Source organism: Rhamphochromis longiceps, linkage group LG8 (genome assembly GCF_057381845.1).
Source record: "Rhamphochromis longiceps isolate RC_006_pf linkage group LG8, R_longiceps_female_GT1.1, whole genome shotgun sequence".
Taxonomy (NCBI): domain Eukaryota; kingdom Metazoa; phylum Chordata; class Actinopteri; order Cichliformes; family Cichlidae; genus Rhamphochromis; species Rhamphochromis longiceps.
Genome location: NC_140564.1, coordinates 34566881 through 34589340, shown reverse-complemented (window position 1 = coordinate 34589340; position 22460 = coordinate 34566881). Strand labels below are relative to the sequence as shown.

The following is a 22460-nucleotide window of genomic DNA, read 5'->3' as shown; positions in this document are numbered from 1 at the left end:
TATAGCACAGTTTTCTTAATGCAAACATCGGTAACTCAAAATCAGCAACCACAGTGTTAAGTCTGCAGTTCATACTTATGTGAAGCTAGAGTCTCCTCCTCCAGTCTCTCTTATCCTCCTGCTCCTGAAAAAACAAAACAAAACAAAGCGAAGCATCCACCCTTCTCTTGTCGGCTGGGTGAATTGTTTATGAATTGTTTATTGGCATTTACTAATCCTAAAGTGGGTGCAGTCATTATCTCAGTATCAAGTCAGTCAAAGCTTTTAGTCGTCAGTCCATCACAGTCCATTCACATGCATACCTCCATACACATTCATACCAGATGTTGCTGATAATGGAGTCTCACGCGTAACCTATTCGAGCCTCCATCACCAGCAAGATGACGTCATCATTTTAAAGGAAAACAATTCCTTGTTGTTTTTTGGGCCGGATTGACTCGGTGCAATCCTTTTAGATCAGTGTTCCCTATAAGTGAATTTCTCCCAAGCCAATTACAATCATGGAGAAGCACACTTTGCAACTGTTTTTGTAAGAATATTTTATAGCGCTTTAAATTTCAATCTTTCAGGCCTGGTTTAAAGAGCTGATTGTTAAATCATAAACTCACAAAATATCAACATATCACCACCGGTGGATCACACCTCTCAGATGTTTTTTCTCCAGTGCACTGTAACAAAAACGAAAACAGACATAACCAACAAAATACTACTAAAATAACACAAACTAGGGCCCGTTGCAGACATGTCCAAGCATAAAACTATCCCTCTCTCGCTTACGAGAAAGAACACAAGCCAAAGCTCACTGATAAAATCAAGCTAGCGCTAAACAAAACCAAACAATCAACCAGAAATTCACAGGAACATTTTGCTTCCTGCCGGGACAATATTGTGTGGGAATGAGAACCTCAGGTGCCGTAACACCTTTTGTTCCTCCTTGAATTAAAACTCAATCACAGAAAATGCCGTACTCCGACCTAAAACTTACACTATTAATTCATCATTTTCACTCTGTGCCACTGTTCCTCATCAGGGCTGTGTGAAGCACAGCAAAGAATTCAGTCAAGGCCTTGAGCCATAAACAGACATCACGCACAGACATTGTTTTCATAACCAAACTGTTTTAGAGCTTATTCCTAAAATCTACATAAATGCCCTCTGGGTGACATATAACACATTCTAAGTAATCAATGGCTCCTCATAAAAATTATGCATTGGGATGTTTGTGTGCAGCATTTTGCATATCAGCATAAGCAAAGCATTCTTCATTGCATCAGCGTGTATGTGTGTGTGCGTGTGGATCACTCTTCATTGCACAAGCGTGTGCATGTGTATGTGTGTGCATCACTTCTCAGTGAATCAACATTCCCGTGTGTGTGTGTGTGTGTGTGTGTGTGTGTGTGTGTGTGTGTGTGTGTGTGTCATTTCTCACTCACTCAACGAGTGCACGTGTTCACGTGTGTATTTCACTTCATTCTGAATCTGTGTGTGTGTGTGTGTGTGTGTGTGTGTGTGTGTGTGTGTGTGTGTGTGTGTGTTCATCACTTTCCTGTTCTGGTGTTCTGGGTAAACCACGGCCTGAAGCATGGCCTGGGGTCCTGCCCCCCCTCCTTTTCAGTTTGTTTGTGACCATTGCTGCTGCTGCTGCTCAAAATTCAGTCCGTCCTGGTTCTGACCCCAATTAGGGCAGTCCTTTCTCCAGTGTCGATGTTCACTGCAGGTGAAACCTGCATCTTCTTCTGTGTTTTTTGTCCATTCTGAGGTGCCTTCTGACCTCAGTTACTCCTCCTGTCTCGGTCCCGCCCTTTTTCGCCACCCGATCATCCGTGTTGGTCCATCACTGTCCTGCACAGTGTGAATGCAAAGTTATCAAGGTCAGCATTCTTTCGCTCGGCCTTACTTTTCATTCGGGCTTGGCGGGCGTCTCGTCACAGCTCTGTCAGCTGACGCAGTCTGGGAATTTTCCCCCGTGTAGTGAAACGGGCCTTAGGTTTAGTGCTCTCCGTCTCGGCTGCATGAGATCACATTCCTGCAGGTCTGTTGACATTCTCAGGTCGTTGTTGTGGGTCCAGCTGTTGCAGCATTTGGTCAGTGTCACGTATGGGGGAGAGCAGGAGTCCAGTCAGCCTCGGCTTTCAGGGCCGGCAAAGCAGCCTGTAATTAAATATGTATAGAAAAAACAAAAACAAAACAAAACAAAAACAAACAAAAAACAAAAACAAACGAACAGGAAAATGATGTTGTGTTGGCTGTGTTATTCAGAGGGGAGACAATGGGACCAGGCCCTGTGTCAGCCTTCTCTCCCCCTTTTTTTTTTGTTTTTTGTCTCCCGATATAATCAACTCCTAACCCACCAAGTTGACAGGACAACACCGGTATATGTTAAAATTCTTAAGATCATGTTTAAAAGCCCAAAAAGGAACTTTCTTTCATTCAGTAATCACTTTTATTAATCAATCAACAGAAAACATGTCACAATTTGACTCTTTTTACCACTAAATTTGTTGTGTCTTGCCTGGTTGGTTAGACCAGTGTTCCTTTTTTTTTTTTAGTTAAATTGTTGTCCTGCAACCCAGAGGGTTTCTTTGTCAGTAATGTATAGACTTCATCATTTAAGTATGTTAATTTTTCTTTAACCTTGCTGGAAAATCTTCACGTGTTCATGAGTGTAAGCTGTTTCTTCATTGCGTGTATGTGCATTTGTATAAAAGCAGGTTAATTTTATCTTTTCTCAAACTAGGCGTTACCTTAACAGGAGCCTTTCTCTCAGATTTCTCTGCTTGTGTGTGTTTTTGTTTCACCTTTTTGTTGTGATGCTCCGGACGCCTTCCCAACCTCCACAAGTCCGTTGGCCCCAATTTTATGTGTTAAAACTTCTCTTAATTCCTCCTCTAATTCTCTCCTTGCTGCTGTCTGTTTCACAGCTGCTGATTCGTGCTGGGTGTGGTTCCCATTACCTATAATTTTGCTTCGGCCGCTGTGCTTGTGGGGGCAGTTGGTCCAGGTCCGCAGCTTCCTGTATTAACACACTAAGAGATTTATTTTAATTTCATTTTCATCACTTTTAAACAGATAAGCAGGCAACACGCCTACCTTGACAGCGTAAACTGTACGCCAGTCTCCCAACACATTCCTCTCTCTACTCCTCCATAATTCTCCACTGCACACCTCTTACTATCTCTCCTTTTTATTGTTATTACACCACAGAGTAATACACCCAATTATGCCCGTCTATCTCCATGTGGCTCCAAATTCCCTCTTTATTTTAATTTCACACTCGTCAGGGGACAGGCACACAACAATTTCAACCACTGAAACGAGGAATTCAACCTTTTTATATTTCTTTACTAATCTAGACTCAACGTTTGTTCGCAAAATGTGTCTTGTTCTAGTCCGGAATAAATGTGAACCCGTGATTACACGGCCGTTCCAGTGTTATTTCCGTGGCTATGCGGGGGCCCTCACCTCCCCAAGTCACCACCTCGGCATCCGGACGCCGCCGGTCCTGGCCACGCGTCCACGGACAGGAGGGTCGCCACTCCTAGGGCAAATGTTCCACAGGTACACTAGGCATCAACCTTTGATCCTAAAATGTGTATTTGCTCTAATGTCCTCCTAATCAAACACATTAACCGTCACTGTCACTGTGTTCACGCTTCACACTCCACACAGAAAACACACTCAGAGCGCGCCTCACTCACACTCTCACTCAGTGCGCGCTTTACCCACAAAACAGCACCCAGAGCGCGCCTCGCAGCTTCACACACACTCTCTCACCCAGAGCGCGCTTTCACACTCACACACAACACTTTTCCTCAGCGGGAATTTTACACAGAAACCTCTGAGCTCAACTATTAGATCTTCTTAAAGCACACTGCACCATAGACCAAAATACCCCTTTCTCTGCGCTTATGACCGCCACCACGGGGCAAAGTCGCATCATAAAAGTGATGCTTGCATCCCCGAAGTTATACCCGACATCATAAACCAGGTTTTGCTCTATGTACTTCTTGGCAAGTAAAATTTTACTTTGTTTTATGACCGCAGCCCTTAAAAAAAAACTCGACTGACGCCACAAACCACCGTCAAACCTCTGTTCAATGTACTAAAATTAGCACCAACCACTACTGCACTTCACGGCCGCACCACCGGAACACGCCATATCATAAACCAAACCTACGGACGTGTTTCGCTCTCGCGTTGCCAGCGTTCAACTGCACCGTGAAGCCAGCATCTGCTTTTCCTTAAATCAACTTCTATTTCATAGCCGGCAAAAGCCAGGACGTCACTGACACCATAAACAAAATAAACAAACCTCGACTTCAATGTACTGAACTAATGGCCGCGTCTTCAGAAGAAATTCTAATGTATTATTGCTACAGAAGCCAGTATTAGACAAAATTAAATGTGGAAGGTAAAGTGGCTGCAACTAGTCCAACGTAGTATCTTATTAGTTTCTCGGTAGAAGCAGTTTATTTAACACACTGGAATTCAGCCTCAACTTATGTTGTTAGTATCTTGCGCCAAAAACCAGACACCGACAAATTTACTGTGAAAATACATGTGACTCAGCGAACAGATTAATTTGGAAAGCCCAATATGCACATTTGGTATTTATAATACAACAGGCTGTGCTTACCTTTTTATTTTTGGACCGGTCCTCTGTTCACCTCGCCTCACGATCTCACCAAAGGTCAAATCTACACCTCCTCAGCACACCAAAGATCCGGGTCACACGGCACCAAGTTGTTGAAATCTCCCAATTCTTTGAATCTTTGGGCTGAAGGAAGGACAATACTCGGTGTATCAATGCTCAATCAACAATCATTTATTTCCATACAATTCAACAATAAGAGCATTACAACGTCCGGACGGGAGAGATGCTACCAGAGGGTCAGGCACATGTCTCAAAATGGTGACGGGTTGCTCAGCTTTTTATACTCTCTAGTGGCCCCCAGCTAGTCGTAAAAGCCAAAACATCACATTTTTTCTCTGTTACAGCGCCTAAGTTATGACCTCGGCAGTTGTTTCTCTGCTTTCTGTAAGGTGGGGGTGTGGAATGTGGTCTATCTATCTCCCCTGTCTTTAGACACAGAGTCTCCTGCTTACAACCTTCTCTTCATGATTCAACAATTAAGCATGTCAAGAAAACAGTGTAACACATTCCCAGCAGATCAAGGATACAGAGTGATGCACATTTATCTAATGAACTAATATGTGAATATGTTCTGTTAACTCAAAAGTATAATGAGAACTAAACTACATACAGCTCACACACTCTATATTAAAGGGTATAATGTGATCTACAGCAGTATTCTAATTCAACTACTTTGATTACATATATAAGGTAACATATAATAACAGAATAATCTAATACAGGACAACTGTGTCTCTTTGCTGTATTCACTGAAAGCTTCTCAGACCCCTCAGTCTTCTCCTTTTAGACTCCCTCTGATTGTTATTCACCTGCACAGCTGCAGCTTTTCCACTTCATGACTTCAGTTTAAGAGAAAATGTTGTTCGTGAACAGCGATTTGCTATAGTTTGCTCACACATCACATTTATTTTCTGTGGTTCTTTAATCTGGAACGTTTTTGAAAATGAATGTTTTTAACCTCTTCACCAGCACACGCTCATGGGGAAAATGAACCTTATATCTTATGATATAACATCTCCTGCTCACACATTGTTCACTGCAAAATAAATACATAAATACAAAAAAGCCCAAAGTCAAACATAATGAGCGTATTTTTCTGATGAAAGAGTTTCACACACACCTCAACCCTTCAGTTCTATTCTGAAGCTGCTCTGGGGACCATTATTTCACCTCGCTGCCCGATTTCTTTCTGGCTTGATGGAAAATTATTCTTCAGGGCTGAATTACTCATTAAGATCTTTTTTTGTTTCAAAGCAACAGATATTTTATTGAAATGTAATTTCAGATGGAGGCTCTCTGCTTGTCGTTGATTGGTTAATGAGGGTCTGAAAGCTTAACGAAGCATCATGCTCATTAACGGCTGTGATTCTGAGCCAAAAAAAACCGTCGTTACTCCTCTTTGTACGACTGGGATCTGCTTATTCTTTTTTCATAAGCTCAGCCACATCCCTGGAGATCAAAATCTCTTCTTCAAGAGAAGACTGCTCTAAAAGTACATTACAAAGTTGATGAATTGAAACATAATAAACTGAGATGCAGAGAAAAGTAAAGGACATCAAAATTACATTTCTAAAGACACAAAATAGGAATTTCAGCTTAAGAATATCACTGGTACTTTCACCCATGCATTTCTTTGTGAGCTTCAGAATGGTTTTACATTTCAAGCTTACTTTATTATATAAACCTGTGTTTGAAAGTCGCTTTTATCCATCCATCTTCTTCCGCTTATCTGGGGCAGCAGTCCAAGCAGAGAAGCCCACACCTCCTTCTTCCCAGCCTCCTCCTCCAGCTTATCAGGGGGGACATCAAGGCGTTCCCAGGCCAGCTGATCTCTCCAGCGTGTCCTGGGTTCACCCCGGGGCCTCCTCCCAGTGGGACATGCCCGGAACACCTCACCCAGGAGACATCCTTGTCAGATGCCCGAACCACCTCAACTGGCTCCTTTCGATGTGGAGCAGCAGCGGCTCTACTCTTGTGTGAAACTTGTATGAAAAGCCTACAAAAGTGAAAACAGATATAAGATCCCTTGAAAAATTATATAAATGAAACTTGTATGTTTTGGATACTTCCTAAAACAATATATGAAAGTAATGAGAAAGTGGCCACTCTTATTAGTAAATCATATAAGTTTTTACTATTTCTTTTCCATATGGGTCTCCTTAATTATGTCTATTTTCCTACAACATTAATTTCACCTTCTTCCTCTGTTTCTTCGTCACATCTAACCCTAAAAAGCAGCAGCCTCTTATTACTGTGAGCACTGGCTAGCAGTTTGTTGCTCGTACTGTTGATAGTGCAGCAGCCAACAGCTAGCATGTTAGTTAATCTGACAAGTTTAGCTTATCTCTTAGCTTTTCAGCTCCACTTCTTCCACACTAAACTCTGTTCTGCAGTGTGCATGAGCACAGCGATGGTAGGGTAAGGGGCCAACTGCGTTAAGAGATTTGATCGGGCAATACAGTGACATTAATGTCATTGAACAATTGTGTTTCTGTCCACTGCGCGGCTGTCCTTCGATTGACACATCAGGCCCAAAGTGCATCAGCTCACTGGGAAAATACCCGGTGTGCTAGATTATCAGTTCAGGCCTGCTACCTACACTTCTGTAATTGAGGCATGGTTGGTTAGATGCTTGCTGGCTTCAATGGAAGAACCTTCCAGTGGGATTGTGTTCAGGACAGTTGGAGTGGTTTTGTGTGGTTTGTCTGTCTGTGGTTGTTGGTTTTAAGCTCTGAGTTTGTGTTTAAATGACCAGGAAAACAGCAAGTGGCTTTTTGGCCTGAATAAATTCATCTGTACACAGATCTTCACGTGTAAACGCCAATCCTGCTCATAAATTAGGACGATACATCACAATGGTAACAGCTGGGGAAACTACAACATGCTGTTTCCATGGAGACCATGAAGGAGAGGAGGAAAAGAAGATAATTGTGTTTTAGGAAACACTTTAACTAATCAGCTCTAGCTGACAGTCGGGGTAATGGGTGTGTTTTGTGTTGTCATGCCGACTGCAGCTATTTAAACAGCTTTCATCATCACAACATGACAACAGAGTGAGCGTGGGACACACGGACAGACGAGAGATGGAGATAATAGAGGAAAATAGGAGGTTTGAAAATGCTTCAGTGTAATAGCTGAGCCTCTCTCATGCTCTCTCTCTCTATTATTCTTTAGTTTCAGTCTCCAGACTGAAACAACTCAATTTCACCCCTCACTAACACTGTGTGTATGTATCTGTTAGTGTGTGTTGCAGTGTGTATGACCAGCAGTCATTTAAAACAATGACAAACTGCCAAACTCAGAGAGGAGAAGGAACAAAGAAAAATGATTTTTTACACATTTCAGGGTTTCTGTTTCTGTGTGAAATATTATCACGAAACACTTTTGAAAGCTGCTCATGTTCATGGGCTGGAGGTCGGAGGACTCAGCCTGCTCTCAGTCAAAAGGTAAACAAAAGCATCATTAACTCTGTGCTCATTATCCTCTGAAGCAGCTCCCACACAGCTGCAGTGCAAAACACATCAAGGCTGCCGTGTGCATGGCTCCTGTCTAACAGTGTCAAACACTATATATGTGTAAATGTGTGTCACAGGTTTGGACACGCCCTCTCATTTAACATTTTTTGAATGTTTTTAGGAAATCTGCAGAGGGAGCTGAAGGTTCGAGTTGCCAAACGTCAGCCACAAAACTTCAATGACTTGCAGAGGATCTGCATCGAGGACAAAACCCCCGACATGTAAAACTGACCTCTGTGATTGCAACAAAGGTTTTGCCACCAAGCACCAAAGCATCATGTATTTGTTTCATTCATGAAAATGTGAATAAATCAGTTTTGAAATGCATTTTTCTGGATTTGTTGGTTATTGTTCTGTCTCCCACTGTTCTAATAAAGCTACCATAGAAATGATGGACTGAGCATTTCTTTGTGGGCAAACTTACAAAATCATTCTTCCCTGACTGTATATGCTGATGATGTCAAGTCTATTTTAATGAAAAGTGACTGAGGTGAAGCTTTTTTAATCCAGTGGCTCCAGCTGTATTCTTTGACCTTCCTATTTGGCCCCACATGAAAAAACCAGCATTTACTGGTTTAGGTGTGAAATGGACCTGCTTCACCCTCACATGCCATCACGTAGATCTGCTAACCAGGAGCTTTGACCGTCCCGAAGACATTTTTATAAATCCACAGGAGACACAGCCTTTGCACTTTTGGCTCCTAACATGTAAAAGGAGCTGCCTCTGGAGGTCAGGCAGGCGCCGTCTCTTGCTGTTTTTACCGTGCTTTTAAAAACACGTCTTTTCTCTTTGGCCTTTAACTCAGTGTGAGTTGTCATGTGTGTTAAACTTTTGTATGTCACCATACTGATTTATTCGTTTATTCTTCTTCGCTCGTTAATACAAACTGGGCGTCACAGCGAACGCCGTCCCCACAGATACAGCGGCCAGGGAAGCACAAGTCAAGACAATTCTAGTGGCAAACTTGTCGTTCCAACCATGGTCAGCGTTACAGTACACAGCGAGACAGCGAGACAACGTTCCTCCAACGTTCCTCCAACATTCCTACATATGGCAGACAATCAACACAGGACTACATAATGTGAGAGACAAGTGTGCAAAAAACCCCAGAATGACACAAACACAACAGTGCAATAGAAATGTGCAGCAGTGGCAGTGGGTTTTGCAAACAGTGGTTGGTTGATTTATGAAGGTGTGTGTGTTCATCCAGTCACTGAGTGTTCAGGAGTCTGACGGCCTGGGGGAAGAACCTGTTCCTCAGTCTGGCAGCGAGGGCCCGGATGCTCCGGTACCTCTTTCCAGAAGCCAACAGGCTGAAGGGTGTGCGAGGGTGTGTGGGGTCCTCCACGATGCTGGTGGCTTTGCGGTCGGAGCGGGTGTGACAGGTGTCCGTGATGGAGGGGAGATCTTCTCAGCTGTTCTTACTATCCGTTGTAGGGTGTTGCGCTCTGATAGAGTGCAGTTACAGAACCGCGGTCGTTGATCAATGCTCATGAGAATTTGCATATTTAATGATCGAGGACCTGACCTCCCAGCCCATTGTTCATTCAGTGGGCTGGTGTCAGTCACTGTGTAAAGGTGCTGTTTATAAGGTTGGAAATAGGGCTGGGTTTTTATAATCGATTCATCGATTAAAATCGATCCTGGCTTGGACAACGTGAAATCGATTCATTAAAATCCTGAATCGATTTTTTAATATAAATTTATTTTGCCCGAAACGCCAGAATCTCAGGTTAAACCTCACAAAATTTCAACAACTACCAAACAGCTAAAACAGTAAATGAGAGCAGGAACACGGCTTCTGCACAAAGACGTGAACACAAAGCGCCGACGCATCAGAATCAGTGAGATGTGACTTTCTCACCGACGGCACGGACACGGTCGGGGCTGAAAGCGACAGCTCGCTGATTCTGATGTGTCGGCGGGTCGAGCTTTGTGTTCACGCCCTTTTTGCGCTGATTCTAAAGCTGCAGGTTTTATCTCTCTCCAAACAATATTGACCGAACCAGCAGCAAAAGAAGATCCAAACTATCCATCCATCCATCCATCCATCCGCTTATCCTTTTCAGGGTCGCGGGGGGCGCTGGAGCCTATCCCAGCTGTCATAGGGCGAGAGGCGGGGTACACCCTGGACAGGTCGCCAGTCTGTCGCAGGGCCAACACACAGAGACAGACAACCATTCACACTCACATTCACACCTAGTGACAATTTGGATTATCCAATCAACCTATCCCCACAAGCTGCATGTCTTTGGACGGTGGGAGGAAGCCGGAGTACCCGGAGAGAACCCACGCAAACACGGGGAGAACATGCAAACTCCACACAGAAAGAACCCGCCTTCATGGTGGAACTGAACTCAGGACCTTCTTGCTGTGAGGCAACAGTGCTAACCACCGTGCCACCGTGCTGCCCCCAGCACCCAAGATCCAAACTACGCTTCACATAAACATGAACTCACTCTGACTTTTGCTGTTTTGCTTCCACCACAATGCACAGCTCTCTCTCTCTCTCTCTCTCTCTCTGTTTTCTGCATTATTCGCTTGCTTGTTACGCACAAGTCTACTGTTGTTTACAGCCTGTCAGCCGCTGTTTTTTTTCTTTTACTTACTTCCGAAAAGAAAACCTAATTTCTGCCGTTCAATACTGAACAAATTTAAACGTTTTAAAATGATGCAAAATGCAAAACGCCGTCTCTAATAAAACCTCTGTAACGTTACGTTCATGTGTTGATTAATGGTTTTCTTTTGTTTTTGATGGACTGCAGAATATTTTTATAAAATCCCAGAACAGGAAAATCAGCTTCATGTTTTTCTGTGTTTTATCTTCAGCTACTTTGACACAAAGGCCTCGCTGTGATGCTCACACCTTTGATAAAGGCTGGAAAGTGTCAGCTTCCTTTTTATAGATACAAAAATATGTAAATGTACTGATCTGAATTATAATATTTTTGTCTGAGGCAAAATTTCCCAGATTCAAATCGAACTGAATCGAATCGATTCGGGACCTTGTGAATCGGAATTGAATCGATTCTAGAAATTAGTGACGATACCCAGCCCTAGTTGGAAACCTGCAGTCAGCTGAGACTGAAGAATGTGACGAAACGTTTCTCCCACTGAAAACATCCAGATGAACAGAATCAACTGTTTGGCATTTACCATCCCAGCAACAGGGCAACAATATGAGAACAGGGGTCTGTCACACGAAGCGCTCCTGACATCAGCCCCACAGAGCTGATCAAGACAATAATCCAGAAATACCGATGAGGTGGAGGGCCCAAAACGTCTCTTCACTGACGTTCATCAGCAGGAAATGTAGAACGAAGTTTGCTGCTGCTCGATGGTTTTTTCACCTGACTGAAAGACGTTACTCCGAGTGATCAATAAACACATGAAGTGTTAGTACGGAGGACTTCTCTGTGTTTCCCAGGATTTTTATTTATCCTCCTCTGCACTGATCTGTCCTAGTTCCTATAAATATTTGTTCTGTGACTTTGTTCCACTGCCTCATGTGAAGTTTATTTTAATACTCGTGCCTTCAGCTGGAGTGAGTTTTTTTATGAATGCAAAGCCTCAGTCTCATTTACACCTCCACCAGGGATTAGCAGTTTTACATGAAACGGGTTAAACGTTCTCTGATATCCTCGGCTAATTTGAATTAATTAAATCAGTGGTAAATGGTAAATGGCCTGTATTTATATAGCGCCTTACTAGTCCCTAAGGACCCCAAAGCGCTTTACATATCCAGTCATCCACCCATTCACGCACACATTCACACACTGTGAAGCTCCACTCTGCTGCCAACCAGGGAAAATCATTTATTCATTTCTGAAGTCTGCCAGTCATTAAGCTTCAGGCTGAATTTCAGTTTGTGCAGATTTGTCTCAGAAAATCAGATCATGTACCGAAAACAGGTTTCTGCAAACTTCCTCATTTTATCCACAGAGATCAGTTTGTCCTTTAAAATAGTGATGAGCTCAGATTTCAGTTTCTATCACAGAAAACGGGAACAAAATAGACACAATCTAGCACCTGATCCCTTAAGTTTTATGTCCTCAGTCATACTCCGTGTGAGATTTAATCTGTGACATTACTAGAAAATACTGCCGTACTGATTCATCAGAACTGTGTGTGCATGTGTGTCGATCACGAGCAAACACTCATTAGTGCGATAATGAAGACAGTTTATTCTGTACGTGTGAGTTTTTTCTGAGCACATGCACAATTTAATCCGACTGGTGACGAGTGTGTTTATTTTACCTGATATCAGTAATTGTTTCTGTCTCGAGCGGCTCTGCTGTAATCTCTGCAAACACACACTGATATTGACAGACGGATTAACTGTCGCCCTTTCAGAGGAGATGCTCGCCGCTATGATCTACCTCATCATACGACATTTTTTTTGATGACTGACGCATGGAAAAAAGACACACCAAGAATCTGTGAATGTTGGCAGATTATTTTAAAGAAACCAAAAAGTTTGGGTTAGATCGGGGGTCTCCAACTCCAGACCTCGAGGGCCGGTGTCGTGCAGGGTTTAGACGTGTCCTTGATCCAACACAGCTGATTTAAATGATTAAATGACCTCCTCAACATCTCTCGAAGTTCTCCAGAAGCCTGGTAGTGACCTAATCATGTGATTCAGGTGTGCTTACACAGGGTCACATTTAAAACCTGCAGGACGGTGGCCCACGGGGCCTGGAGTTGCCCAGCCCTGGGTTAGATTCTGTTTTCTGCCTCAAAGCTTCATTGATTGGGTCACTTTTTTATTATCTTTATACATGAAAAACAACAATGAATGAGTGGGAGATGTAAACATTCACAGATACCTGAAAAAAATATCACATGTGGAGAGTTTTTCCTTTTCTTTTAGAAGGTCAGTCGTAGTGGCTCTTGGGTGCACCAGAGAACAACATGGGGTTAGCATCTCGCCCAGGGATATTTGGCACACAGACTGGAGCACACAAGGATCAAACCACCAACCTTCCAGTTGGTGGGAGACCTGCTCTACCAGCTGAGCTACAGCCAATCTGAACTATGAGGCGAGCTCAGCATACCCAGGGCACAGCGCCGCTCTCTGAATTCACTTACACCAGGGGTGGTTTTACCCTGGGTCAGCACACCTGAATCACATGATTAGTTCCTTACCAGGCCTCTGGAGAACGCCAAGACATGTTGAGGAGGTCATTTGAAGCAGCTGTGATGGATCAGGGATGCTGGCCCATGAGGCCTGAGTTCCCCCACCCCTGACTAACACCAACATCAGAAATCAGAATCAAAGGTAAATGGCCTGCATTTGTATAGCGTTTTTCTAGTACAGAGGCGAGGCTGTAGGGGCGAGTCTGGCAGCCTCCGACCAATCACAGTTTTAGATAACCACTGGCAGGAGATCCTGACCCTGCTTCTAGCCCCGCCCATTTCAGTGAACATGCAGGTTAAACTGTTGGCCAACTTAGGAAGTGCTGGGAAGGAGCTACAGGTGAAAGGCGATCAGTACCGGAGGGGGGAGGCAGGAAGCAAAACTGAAACAGTCTTTCAAAGTAAAACAGAGCACAAGAGAAGGAAACACTAACAAACAGACAATGGAAGCGGAAACAAGGTGAGCAAAACAAACAGGTGGGAGGAGACCGAAGACACGAGCACAGAAACGAGACTCACGAAAAGATGCGAGTAAAACTGATGAGGAGGACAACGGGAACCACAAACACGATAACCGCGAATAACTCAAAGCTCCTGATTTTTACGGACCATCGATTATTACACGCACACGCGCGTGAAGGGGAGCGGCTCTTTGATCTGAGAGAAGCTCAGCTCAAATCCGTTTGTACCGGACAGAGGGGGGAGGGGGGAGACTCCGTGACGACGCGGAGCTGCACGCGGGCTCCGGTGTTTTTCAACCATCAGGCATCGCAGTGACACGCGCGGTGTGTCCGTCGGGTCTGTCTGCGTCTGTCTGTCGGTATTTCACGTCATGCCGCGCGCGTGCTTTCACCTTAACCGTATTGGAGGCTGATCTGCGGACCTCCGCGAGCTGCAGCCCGAAGAACGTGACCGGAGAGCAGAGGCTCGGTCCCGCCGGTGCGAGGAGCAGTTTACCGGATAGACGCCGGAGGAGCTCCGCGGGTCGGTAGGTGACTCTTACCGGATTTACCGTGATGTTCCGGTCAGCTGCAGGTCTGCATTATCATCCTCCTCCATTCATCATCGTCATCTTCAGCAGCAGCTGTTCACAGCTGGACTCTGTTGAAGACTTTGACTTCAGATATTTTTCATCACGTTTGTTTTTATTTAAGTCTGACTTTAATAAACAGACACATACAAACTCTGTCATTAATGTGTGTGTGTGAGGACACCATGTTCACCGTCATGTTACATATAAAATAATATTAAGTGATTATTTTTCAGTTGAATGTTACTATTCAGAAAAGATTCAACAGCCACATTCATGCCTGTGTGTCGGCCTGACAGCACCAACTTCACGGTTCCTAATTCTGATATGATATTTATAGTGATTACTGATCAATACCTGAGTCCAAACACTAATCTGTAATCCAAGTGTGAGAAACCTCAGGCTTACATTAAGAACTTTACAATATACAATGTGAAAAAAGAGTAAAAATCATTAGTGAAATAATAAATGATAACAGAACAGAGAGGAGTGAAATAAAAATGTATTTAATCCAATATGACGGCTTGGAGCTCAGTGTGCGTCTTTGCTGCTACACAAAATCTCATTTTCTTTTTATAATAAAATTCATTTGTTAAGAACAACAATCATGTATTGATTTACAATCATAAAATGTGACTGATGATCGATTAAAATTATAATAAAAATGATAGTTTTTATAACTGATCAGTGAAGGAAAATGTTTGAATCTGCAGTTGATCGTGTGACCTAAACTGCTGCTGCCGACCGTGTCCGTGGTGAAGAAGATGTAGGAGCACAGAGAGGAACCTGTGAGGAACATCAGTCGGAAACACGTTGTGACTGTTTGTGGTTGGACGGATTCAGTAGAAAGAAGCTTCAGCTGATCCTGATTGTAGAGGCTAAGCCTACGCTTGAAGTCTCTGAGGTGTTCGTTGGCGGGGGTGACGCGATGCCACTGTTATGAATGAAACCTGTTACAGTCCAGCAACTCCAGCCGTACTTCTCCATTTAACATCTTTATTCCACTTCCATCAGTTGCATTTGTTGTTAACAGTTCTCTTCATCCAGCACCATTCATGAGAACAGCACAGTGGTCACAAACTCTTTGCTCCTTCCCAACAACAACACACCTGCCGTTAATTACGTGCGCTACCTTAAATACGTTCACATAGACACACCATATGGTAAAACACAAAAGGTAACAACCCATAAAAATGGCTCCTGCTCCGATCAATAAATCGCTAAAGGTTCATCAGTGTTTCAAAGAACAGGAAATGCTCGTGGTTGTCTTTCCATCAAAATGAAATTACTCACAACTCTGACAGGTGTGATGATGATTTTGAGGTGATCAGTATGATCGGATTGATAATCAGTTGGATCAGTAATGGTTTCCATGAAGAGAGTATACTAAATGCAACAGTAGAAACAGTAGAATTATATTCTATTGTTAAAGTGGAGTTCAAACACCAGTTGGAGACTTCAGTTTAACATTTAGTTCTTTAATAACTTTTACATATTTATTGGTCTGGATTCGGAGGTGTTGGCAGCGATCCGTGGTCTGTCTGGACCAGGGGTGCCCAATCCCGGTCCTCGAGAGCTACCGTCCTGCAGCTTTTAGATGCATCCCTACTCCAACACAGCTGAATCAAATGGTTTGATTACCTCTTCAGCATGCCATCGTGTTTGGCAAAGGCCTGAAAACAAGCCATTCATTTGATTCAGCTGTGTTGGAGTAGGGATGCATCTAAAAGCTGCAGGACGGTAGCTCTCGAGGACCGGGATTGAGCACCCCTGGTCTGGACTGATTTTGGATGAAGATGCAGTGTTTCTGTGGAAGTGTCACTTTGCACTGATGAAGCTGATGTCACGGCTGTTGAAAGCATGTGCTCAACTCGGGTTTGACTCGTTTATGTTTTCTTTTTGTGTATTTTTTTATTTGCAGATTGCTAACCTCAGCATTAACTTTTCTTTTCTTTTAGCATACGGTTTGACCCATGTGATCATACTGCTCAGCCCTAATTCGCCCGTTTGCCACTCAGATGGTGATGTCATCATGATGCTGCCAGTCACCCGGTTTAAAGGTCAGCCAGCTGGCATGGTAACCACCACCACACCCTGGCTGTCTGTAAGCACTGACCCCTCCCCCCAGTGGCTGTGGTTGGCCAGCTGGTCAGCTGCAACATACCAGGCCATGCCTCCTTTGGTGTTCTACCCCCCAGCTGTGTGGATACCTGAGCACGCACAACTGATGCAGGTAACGCTGTCTGCACATCCTGCTGTTACACACGTTTCAGTTTCCTACCACAGGCTGCTAACAGAGAAGCTCTTTGTTGAACGAATCCTCCAAAGCTGTCCCAGCACTCTACACCACAGGTGTCCAACTCCAGGCCTCGAGGGCCGGTGTCCTGCAGGGTTTAGATGTGTCCTTGATCCAACACAGCTGATTTAAATGGCTAAATGACCTCCTCAACATGTCCTGAAGTTCTCCAGAGGCCTGGCAAGGAACTAATCATGTGATTCAGGTGTGTTGACCCAGGGTGAGATCTAAACCGTGACACTGGCAGGACGCTGGCCCTCGAGGCCTGGAATCGGACACCCCCGCCCTACACCATCCTCATCGTGGTCTGGTGGAAGATTTGTTTTTAATATCAAGCAATGGCTGCCTTTCCCTCTGCTCTGTTTGAACCTGTTCTGTATAATCATTGTTAGTGTTGCCTGCTCACTCATATCTGGCACTGTTCTTGGTAGTTTGGGTGATTGGTGCTGATGTGCTCAAAGATCACTAGAAAATAATCGAATAAAAAAACCTGACAGTTTCTTCTCTTGTTTATGGGAGATCGTCATAATCAAATAATAATAATTATCAAAGAAAAGAAAAGTGAGAACTTCCAGAATTCTCAGGTAGTCCCGCACCTCCTCATACAGCAGAAGTGCAGACCGCAGAAAGCCTCAGCAGGAAGTGACAGAAAGCTTTTCACAGCTGGAAACGTTTTACTCTGCAGAGTCACGCTGGAGTCTCCTCTGAATTAACAACATTATTGATGAATTAACAGCGCTGAAGGCCCCCTGCCCTGCTGTGGACGAGTCAGGTCACACGGAGCGATGCACAAGGATTTGACTGGCTTAAAACAAGGAAACCAATCAAAAACATTGTCTGGAATTTAGGTTGCTGAATGAACGAGGCGTGTCCAGACGTAGGGACAGCTTCATTGTGTTACATGCAAATCAGTCCAACAGTTTTTCTTACATGTTGACTGCTATATATTCAGCATACACTATTTTAGTGATGCAAATATGTCCGAACGTATCCCCTCACATCAGCATTCGGATGGAATTTAATTAGCTCAAAGTGATTACATTTCTGTTGTAATGTAATTACATTACAACAGTGAATGAGCCGAATCATGAGCAGCGCTGACTGATTACAAGACCTTCGTTTATTTTAATGTCTCATGTTTCATCTTGTCCCTGAAAGTGATTGATTTATATGTGAAGCGAAAGGGTTAAGGACATGATTTCCTCACATCGCTTCTTCAGTTTGATCTAAAGTGTCTTTAAGTGAGTTCGGCCTCCTCTGCAGTCTAGAGATAAGATGAAACTTTAATGATCCCTGAGGGCAAAGTGAATAATCGTCTGTTAATTATCGGTGTCGTATTAATTATCTCGTGCTGCTCTTCTTTAATTCTTTCTGCATAAACTCCAGTGACAGAATCTAACATCTTATCAGCAGACCTTCTGAAGTAATTTTTCTTTTCAAAGCATGTTTGTGTCGAACAAAGAAAACTGTCTGAAATCCTGCACAGTGACATTAAATGGTGGCAAGAAAGGAAGGAGCTGCAGAGAGTTCTGAGGTTCTGTGCCTGGACTGAAAAGCCGCTGACAGATCTGGACCTCTGTGCTCTGACTGGCCTCTTTTCACTCGTGGATGATGGATGAAGGAGGTTTAGTTTTTATAGTGATAATGGATCTCTGACAGCTCCTTCACCTTGATGAAAAATCCTTTTTCAATAAGAGGATGATGAGTTCAGGTCCTCATTTTATTCTGTCAGCAGCTTCATCTGAAAGTCCTCCACTTATTTCTGCACACAGCACAAAGGTCAGGCAGGGCCAGGAGGACAAATTGGACAAATTCTCCGACAGAAGGCTGCACCAGCACCTGTCTACCTGTCTGTGTGTCTGTCTGTGTTGGTGGAGCAGGAAGTTCATCCTAATTTTTTGTGGTTTCAGTGGGAACGTCCAGCAGTTGAAGTCGTTCCTCTCGTCCAGCCGTTTTATCAGTCTTCACCTCTTCACCATCATTGTCATCATCGTTTCCCAAAGGTACGCACGCACGGACACACACACACACACACACACACACACACACACACACACACACACACACACACACACACACACACACACACACATACTGGAAAATGCTAATGTTGCTACTGTAGTTGCAGATCACTGATACCTGGTTCTCACCAGAGGAAGTGGGGGTGTTTCCAAGGAGACAGAAGCGCCTCCTATTAACCAATCGGATAATCCCGAGATCACGTAGACAAACCTCTGCGGCCAACCTGCTGTTGTTCCCTCCTCAGCTCTCAGGTAAGACAACACCTGCTGCAGATGTTGTGTTCGTGCTGGCCATCTTTTACAGTTTTATCTGGTGAGGATGCAGAAACGTGACAAACCAGGTGTCATGTGACATTTCTGTTCACTGAGTCATGTGACCTCTCAGTTCTTTACCTGCGATCAGTACAGTTGGAGTCAGGTATGTTTCCTTTATGAATCCACCTGATTATTCTGATCTGTTTGTTTAAACCAGCCCAGAGAGTTTAAGATTACACGCAGTTCATCCAATCAGATCAGGGACCTTCACGTCAAGGCGGGGCTTCTCATCTGGTCCTGTGCATTTAATCTGAAAGGCTCTGTGTAAAGGCCCGGCTAATCTGGAATCGAACCAACAACCACTGGAGGTTGGAGGTGTTTCAGGGATGCTGGATTCTCATTTGCCATGTTGCCATGACAACACGGCTCATTTCTGAGAGCTGAGTGGCTGTAGCTCGCTGCTCCGAGGTGAATGTGTTTTTACTCTCTCACACACACACACGTACTGGTGTCAGTGTAATGGGAAGATGATTGGTCCATTTGAAATTACCCAATGAAGCATGATGGGAAATGTGTGCTATTCAGCCCTGAGACCGCAGGCATGTGTATTGATGAGCAGAAAAACCGTGACGGACATATGAACGAACGAGGTGGCGGTCTTATTTAAAGGTGGTGTTATTAGATAGACTGAATGATGGTAGGCCTATGTGAATGTGAATCGGTTCTGTTCTGACTCAGGTGGTGTCTGCGCTTTGGAATCAGCCTCACAGGGTGGGGTGGCTGTAAACAGTGAAATGTTTAAATGTTGGTTAAACATCAGCCTGCTGATCTTCTCCTTACATGAAGGAGGGTCAGAAGCTCGTATCAACTTCACTGATATTCACAGTGTTATTGCCCCTTGAAGTGGGATCAACTCTTCAGGAGACAAAAGTGAGTGTATACACTCTTAAATTTCTCCGGCAGCATGGCCTCGCCCAAGTAGGTTTGCCCCTGAATTGCCTCCTGCATTCCTGATTTTGTTGGTCTTCAATCCTCATGTCCTCACTTGTCTATACTATGGTGGGAGGTTAAGAAAAAATATTATTTTACTTGTACTTTTCGCTCCACTGCACTATTTGACAGATTTACTGTCCATTGCCCTAATACATGAGCATGGGCTGGGCCAGAAGTAACTGACCAGATGATTACAAAGAACGGCTGGGAGTATAGAGACTGAGGAGGTTGGTGAGATAGTCAGGGGCAAGGTTGATTAGGCATTTGAAAGTAGGCAGCAGAACTTTAAAATCAATATGAAATTTAATAGGCAGCCAATGTAAGTCAGAGAGCACTGGAGTAATACAGGCAAACTTTCTAGTTCCGGTTAGGAGACGATCGCAGCTTTCTGAATGAGCTGTAACCGTTGGAGGTGAGCGAGTTGGAGTCCAGAGTAGAGCGAGTTACAATAATCTAATCTGGAGGTCACAAAGGCATGTACCAGTTTTTCAAGATCTTTGTACGGTATTAAACGATTGACCATGGAAATTTGGAAGAAGCCAGATTTAACCACAGAGGAAACCTGTTTATCCAGCTTAAATGAGCTATCCAGGCAAACACCTAGATTACTTACAGTATCTGTAAGAAAGTAAGCAAAGGGAGCAAATCGGGCAGCTAGCTGGTCTCGTGGAGTGTGACTATCCTACACCATAATCTCAGTTTTCTTCTCATTTAAAATGAGAGAATTGGCTGACAGCCACTCTGTAACCTCTTTCAAGCTGTCAGACAAACGATTCAATGAAGCTGGCAGGTCATCACACAACTGGAAATAGATTTGAATGTCATCAGTATAACAGTGGTAGGAGATCTGATGTTTGTCAAAGATAGAACCCAGGGGTAGCATGTACAAGGCAACACTGGAGGGCCCAGCACAGACCCCTGTGGTACTCCACGGCAAACAGGGCAGTGGCGGATGAGTAGCAACCCATCATGAAAGAAAGTCCTACACGAGAGGTAGGATTTAAACCAAAGTGCAGAATCCTTGATGCCTATAACATGTTCCAGTCTCTCTAAAATCATTTTATGGTCTACTATATCAAAAGCAGCGGACAGATCCAATAAAATTAAAATGGCAGGGCAACCTGAGTCGGTAATTAAAAGAAGATCATTGAAAACCCTCAGCAGTGCCATTTCAGTGCTGTGGTGAGGTTTAAAACCAGACTGAAATTTGTCACTAATGTTATTTGCATTTAAGTAGGCCTGTAGTTGCAAAAGGACAGTTCTCTCTAATATTTTAGATAAAAACGGAAGTTTAGAGATAGGCCTATAATTCGCAAGGTCAGTATGGTCGAGGCTAGTTTTCTTTAGGATAGGTTGCACCACTGCATGTTTAAGTGCAGATGGGACATGGCCTGCGAGTAATGATAAATTAGCCGAGCTGAGTTTGAACTTCTCAATTGATCAATTATGCTTTAAGAGTAGAAAGTGAGATTGGTTCAGATTTGTAGAAGTTGGACGGAGATCCTCCAGGAGGACGAGGATTCACCACAGGAAGATGAGGGAGTGAGGTTTTTAGAAGTGAGATTTTCCTCGTAAAATAATTAAAAAATTGCTCACAGAGAACTGGGGAGGCAAAGTCTACTTTATCAGGGCAAGGATCGATCGCAGAATTGAAAATTTTAAACAGGACCCGGGGCTTATGGGTATTAGTCACGATGATGTCGGACAAAAAAGCCGCTTTAGAAGTCTTAAAAGAGTCCTGATATATAGTGCGGCTGCTACGTAAAAGGGATACCTGAAGCTTATCTTTTTTCCACCTCCTCTCAGATTGACCACAGGTACGGTGTAACATCTCGTATAGAGTCATTTAACTGGAGTTGAGTGGAGGATCTAGGACGCTTCATTTTCACGGGGGCCACTAGGTCCAAGGTGGTGGAGCATGCGGATAACATAGCATTCATAATCTCCAAAAGTTGATTATGTTCATCTGGACGTAGCGTTTTGAGGCAGAAATGTTTCGTCACTCATCCAGGTGACTTCTTCAGTCTCAGCTGACTGCAGGTTTCAATCTTATAAACAGTACATTGCATAATGACTGAAACCAGCCCACTGAAGGAACAATGGGCTGAGAGGTCAGTTCCTTAATCTTAATTATGCAAATTCTCATGACCACTGACCAAAACCCACTGATCAAAACCCACTGATCAAAGACCACTGATCAAAGACCACTGATCACTGAGTCCCATTCACAGAGTTGGGGAATGGCTGCAATCACAGCATTGTAAGATGGTGACAGATGTACCCTTAGGCCCCTCCTCCATTCAGAGATGGTCTTTCCCTTTTCACGTAAATGGCCTCCTTGACTCCGCCCTCAAACCAGCGTTCCTCCCTGTCCAGGATGTTACATCCTCATCCTTGAAAGAGTGTCCACTGGCCTGTAGGTGTAAATATAATGCAGAGTCCTGGCCTTGTGAGGTGGCTCTGCTGTGTTGTGCCATCCGCTCCGCCAGAGGTTGTTTGGTTTCCCCGATGTTTAAATCCTGGCACTTACCAGCGTACACTATGTTACTCTGTTTGTGT

The 22460-nt window shown here is 43.9% G+C and overlaps 2 protein-coding genes and 1 long non-coding RNA gene across 7 annotated transcripts in view; 2 read left to right on the top strand and 1 right to left on the bottom strand.

The window, feature by feature from the left end:
• Nucleotides 1–8429, top strand: part of LOC146664362 (protein phosphatase 1 regulatory subunit 3C-B-like) — a 34285-nt gene extending 25856 nt beyond the window's left edge. Inside the window, exon 5 of the transcript XR_014913103.1 lies at nt 8291–8429. The gene's annotated coding sequence lies outside the window, so the exon portion shown is untranslated. The remainder of the gene's footprint in view (nt 1–8290) is intronic.
• Nucleotides 1497–5368, bottom strand: LOC146664363 (uncharacterized). The gene is made up of 2 exons (XR_014913102.1): nt 4637–5368; nt 1497–3026 (listed from the first exon to the last, which is right to left on the bottom strand). It is a non-coding gene; the product is annotated as an uncharacterized LOC146664363 (long non-coding RNA).
• A 5200-nt stretch (nt 8430–13629) lies between the features above and the next one.
• Nucleotides 13630–22460, top strand: part of tcerg1l (transcription elongation regulator 1 like) — an 84854-nt gene continuing 76023 nt past the window's right edge. For 2 of the 5 annotated variants that reach the window (XM_085417209.1, XM_085417205.1), the window contains exons 1-4: nt 13777–14294; nt 16295–16569; nt 18543–18635; nt 18755–18905. In XM_085417209.1, the coding sequence (XP_085273335.1) occupies nt 16369–16569; nt 18543–18635; nt 18755–18905 (445 nt within the window). In that variant the 5' untranslated portion in view covers nt 13777–14294; nt 16295–16368. The other 3 variants (XM_085417206.1, XM_085417208.1, XM_085417207.1) reach the window with 3 other exon arrangements.